The following is a 4,797-nucleotide window of genomic DNA, read 5'->3' as shown; positions in this document are numbered from 1 at the left end:
TGACAAAATTTTCATTTTTGGGTGAATGGGTGTCAACATTTTGTTTTTAGAGAATTGTGAATAGGTTTTTAGTTAAAACTCCTAGCTAAGAACGTTTTGGACGACTAGTACTGACTGAGATAAAATTCATAGTGAATACGGACCCTGGGCGCACATGCACAATTCATTGTTTTGCACTATATTAGTTTGTCCACAAGGTGGCAACAGTGCCCCAGAATAGTTGATTCACAGGTAGTCGAAGAAAAAATGAATAAACAGAAGAGATAAACGCGGGCAAGCAAGTTACAACAATGAATGGTTACTTGGATGAGCTGTTGTGCGAGGAAGTTAGAAAGTACCCTCATTTGTACGACTCCAGCTTAAAAGACTATAAAGATGCGTTTATGGGTAGTAACTCGTGGAGAGAGATTGCCCAGGCGCTAGGAAAGGACGAAACATTCTGTCGACAGAGGTGGAAATATCTTCGGGACAGATATGTCAAAGCTGCGAAGATGATAAAGGGCGAAACGGGGGAAAAAAGACCAATACCACGGATTGTGGTTCTGCTCGACTGGCTCTCGAAATTCATCAAACATTGCAACGGTGAAAAATTGGTAAGTTAAGCAATGTGCTGAGTTTTAACTAAGCTGAACGTAACGTGCATGTCTGACCTCATGTGTTATTACTATTTCAGAACGAGTTTAGATACTTGGATGAGAGATTGGTCGATGAGGTTAAAAAGTACCCGCATTTGTATGACTCCAGCCTAAAAGACTATAAAGATGCGTTTATGGGCTGTAACTCATGGCGAGAGATTTCCCAGGCGCTAGGAAAAGACGAACTATTCTGTCGACAGAGGTGGAAATATCTTCGGGACAGATATGTAAAAGCTGCAAGGATGATGAAGAGGAGTGACGATGCTGGGGGTAAAAAAACACCCCCGATTGTGGTTCTGCTCGACTGGCTCTCGAAGTTCATCAAACACAGAGAGACAGACTCCAACGGTGAAAAACTGGTAAGCAAATGTGTAATGTTTTAGTGATGTTATGCTGACATTACTGTGCATTTCTGACCTTCTTTATTGTTGTTATTAATTTAGACCGAGTTCAGTTATAGTTCTGACACTATCGTCCCACTGAAGCTGGAGTGCATGGCATCGGACCTGTCTGACAATGACATGGAGCAGAATCTGAAGAAGGAACAGTTCACACCGGTGCAAGAAACAGTTGTGGCCCGCATAAACAATTATGATGAAGAGAGAATGATCGACGATGAAGATATGTGTTTTGGGAAGATGGTGGGGAGGACACTGTCCAAAATGACGACTAGGAACAAAGCCCATGCCCGTTTGGAGATCTCACAAGTGCTCTTCAAGTGGCAAATGGTGGAGTGCGATTCTGCAGCGCCCAAATAAACTGTAGTCTACTCTTTCCCATATACATATGTATATAAATATACCATAAGTTTTATACTTTAAAATAAAATTTTATATATCTTATTTGCAAAGTCCAGGTGTTTGCACCGAAGGAGTGGATTCACAATCCCTTTCCCAATCATTTTTTACAAATAGTTTTCTTGAATCTCACAACTTTTCTGGTATTAATGTTACTGTCAATGTCTGTTTTTGGTATCTTGTCAGGGATGCAGTAACAGTGTTTCTTCATTTAGCCCTGCTTCCAGAGAGTAAAAATATATGTCAGGTGGTTCAACAAACAAGACTTCTGTATAGACCTTAGTCACAGCAGTACCATCTTTGATTTTTAATGGGAATGAATGCAAGGCTGCGAGTTATGGACATAGGTCTTCTCAGGTCCTAAAATCTGTACCTGACCAGAATCACTTCTTACCTGAATCTGACATGCATAAAATATTTTTATTAAAGAAAAACTCGATCCGAGACAGATCCGACAAAATTAGACCAAAATTGGACCCGACCTGATGATTTTCGAACCCAACTATATCCGAACATAAACGGCATTGATGTGTGCACAGCCTGCAGTCAGTCAGGAAAAATCCCAGTGTCCTGCTAACTGCTTATTTCTTAAAAATACACAACACGAATGCCCATTTATTTTACAATTCCCCAGGCCACTAATACCGAACCCGACCCGTCTCCGAGGCACTCGTCAAAGTTTTGGACCTGAACTTGCTAGGGTCTCGGGTCAACCCTCAGGTTTTCGGATCCAAGTGAACCCATGAAGACCTTGAAGACATGCATCTCTTCAGAGGGTTGTGCTGTTATTTAATGTGTTTTTGGATTGTTCTGTTGACAAAATACTACAAAATTATCTTTCCAAGAAATTTCAGTAGACAAAAAAACTCCAGACAGCATGAGCTATGGAAAATTATAAATGTTCTAGTTGCATTATACAGCTTTTTAAAGCAGATGCCATTAAAAAAAAAACCACACATTACCCCAGTTTCACAGACAAGGCTTAAGCCTAGTCTCAGGCTAAAATGTATGCTTGAGCTGTTTAATTGAAAGCAACTTGCACTGACATCTGACATATAATATAAACTATGTCATTGTTTTGCCTCAGCATTCACATAAGTAATGTTTTTTTTTTCTAAGACAAGTCCATAACCGCTACTTAAATGCTTTAACTGAAGCCCAATTAAATATGCTAATCTGACTCTGCCTGTCAGTGAACAGTTCCAGTTTGTTTTCTGTCATGTGACCTTTTCTTTTTAAGCAGCTGATGCCAGTCTGGCTCTGAATTCAGTATGGGTTGCAAGTGTTTGTTAGCTCGGTTTAAGGCCTAATTCTAGCTTAATCTAAGCCCCGTCTGAAATTTTTCCCTCTCAACCTCACTTTCATACCTGTCATGGTGCTGCTCTGGATAAGGTCTATAGGATGAAGCTGTTTTCTGCATCAGTTACAACATTAGTTGGACCTGGAGTACCCCCAGCACTGCACATTTTTGATGTCTTTCTAATCTAACACCTCCATCTAAAGTCTTGAAGTCTTTATTAGTGAGATGATACGTTGAATCAGGGGTACTTGATTAGGGGATTATCTGAGGGTACATTTACACAACAACAGTGTACTAAATTGAAAAGTTTTTTTCCTTTGCCTTTTTATGCGTAACAATAACAACGTTGTCAAAACGATCCCCATTCACATGGATCTGCCAAAAACACAAAAAACTCTGTATTATGCAGCATGCCAGGCCAGTAGTTGGCAATGTCACTTTGTAAAGAATCACTACGCACCTATAGACTGAACACATAATAGACATGCACATTACTTTACATTGAGACGTTTTCAAAAACGTCCACTTTGAATCCTATTTTCAAAAAGGTTTGCATTTTCAGGCCCCCAAACGCTGTTGCCGTATAAATGAATGGCAAAAATTTTTCAGTTTTGGTTTGAAAACGCTGTCGTTTAAACTACCCCTAAAATGTGTAATGTTGGAGAGATGGGGGTTACTCCAGGACCAAGGTTTGTGGAACCACTTAATTTTAGACTACTGTGAATGTATGCATACTTTAAAACATTCATCAATAACGTCTTAAATGTATTTTCTAAATTTACTAAAAAGTAAGAACAATTGAAACCAATGGTAAGCAAAAATCAAATAACCTGGATGGTGTTATAAACGTGTTACGATGAAATTTTGTGCTTAAATATACTTCCGGTGGTAGATTCCCCTATTACCCATGGCACAAAAATGGTCTACTACATGTGACAAACAACAAATAATGTGTTTTTCAACAATATTTTTATTTATTGAAAATTAATTTTAATTACATAGACAACTATTACATTTAAATAGGGTGAATTCAGGTTGATTGGGACACTTTTTTCCAATTCCTATCTCAATGGCAAAAAGTGTCCCAATCACCCTGAATTCACCCTGCATAGACTACTAATATTATTCATTATTATAAATTGTAAATTATGCAAAATTACAACATCCTCCAGTGTGAAAGCCCCTTTAGGCTTGCACTTCTGTAAATTGACATTGGAGAATTGATAAGTGCCCAAGAATACAGTCAGTGGACCCCTGTGCAGATCATAATCAGAAGAAAAAGAATAGCCATAAACTGACTTATCTTTTTTAACAGCTGTCAAATATGACAATAGAAACACAAGAGTCTGCATTCTCTCAGTAAATGAATCCCTGCACTTTAGCTCATGTAGATTGTGTATGATCTCATTGTTGAGGGTTACAGCCTCTTTGGTCTTGCCGGTCTTTCCAGTCTTGTTTATAGTGCCTCTATTATGATTTTTCAGATATTACCTTTCATGCAGTGTGTAAAATAGCTGTTAATAAATGTAAAAGGTCTGAACTGAAAAGTTTTAAAGATCAAAGTGCATGACAAATAAGTTATTGTTTGCCAAAAGATAGAACCAATTCTGAACTTCTTAAAGGAGTCTTAAGCAATTACAGTCTCACAAATTTGCTTAAGCTCCAGACAACAAAGCTCCTAGGGTCACTGAGGTATTCAAACCTCTCCTGCAGTGGCAGATTTAGGCATGGGCGACATGGGCAATCACCCAGGGCGGCCCACACGCACGAAAAGGAATGTGCAATTGGGGTCTTGCCACTTATTTGCACATCATGTCAATGATCAATGATCTGTGTCGGTCAAGCAGCCTAAATTAGAAAAATTAAGTAAAGAAAATGTGCAAAAATAAATAAATAAAGGTATGCATGCAGCTATCTCGTTATGAGTATAATATTGTTTTTACTGTGAACAACTTTTTACTGTGTTCAACTACTAGATGGCAGCAGAGGATTACTCAATGGCTCATATACCATTCCCAAGTTGTCATTTAGAAATCTTAAAAATGTTGCCTTCGGAGGATGCATT

General features: G+C 38.5%; 1 protein-coding gene across 1 annotated transcript; it reads left to right on the top strand.

Moving 5' to 3' along the window:
* The first annotated feature begins 247 nt into the window (after window positions 1-247).
* Window positions 248-1,393, top strand: LOC137026454 (uncharacterized). Its single transcript, XM_067393810.1, has 3 exons — window positions 248-593; window positions 674-994; window positions 1,079-1,393. The coding sequence occupies exons 1-3, from the start codon at window positions 291-293 to the stop codon at window positions 1,391-1,393; spliced, it is 939 nt and encodes a 312-aa protein (XP_067249911.1). The 5' UTR covers window positions 248-290.
* The last annotated feature ends 3,404 nt before the right edge of the window (window positions 1,394-4,797 follow it).

This window comes from Chanodichthys erythropterus, chromosome 9 (assembly GCF_024489055.1).
Source record: "Chanodichthys erythropterus isolate Z2021 chromosome 9, ASM2448905v1, whole genome shotgun sequence".
Classification (NCBI taxonomy): domain Eukaryota; kingdom Metazoa; phylum Chordata; class Actinopteri; order Cypriniformes; family Xenocyprididae; genus Chanodichthys; species Chanodichthys erythropterus.
This window is presented reverse-complemented; position numbering and strand designations above follow the sequence as displayed.

Coding starts and splice junctions, on each gene's coding strand:
- LOC137026454 (XM_067393810.1), top strand. CDS start 291: ATGAATGGTTACTTGGATGAGCTGTTGTGCGAGGAAGTTAGAAAGTAC. Junction 594..673: donor ATTGCAACGGTGAAAAATTG/GTAAGTTAAGCA, acceptor TTACTATTTCAG/AACGAGTTTAGATACTTGGA. Junction 995..1,078: donor ACTCCAACGGTGAAAAACTG/GTAAGCAAATGT, acceptor TTATTAATTTAG/ACCGAGTTCAGTTATAGTTC.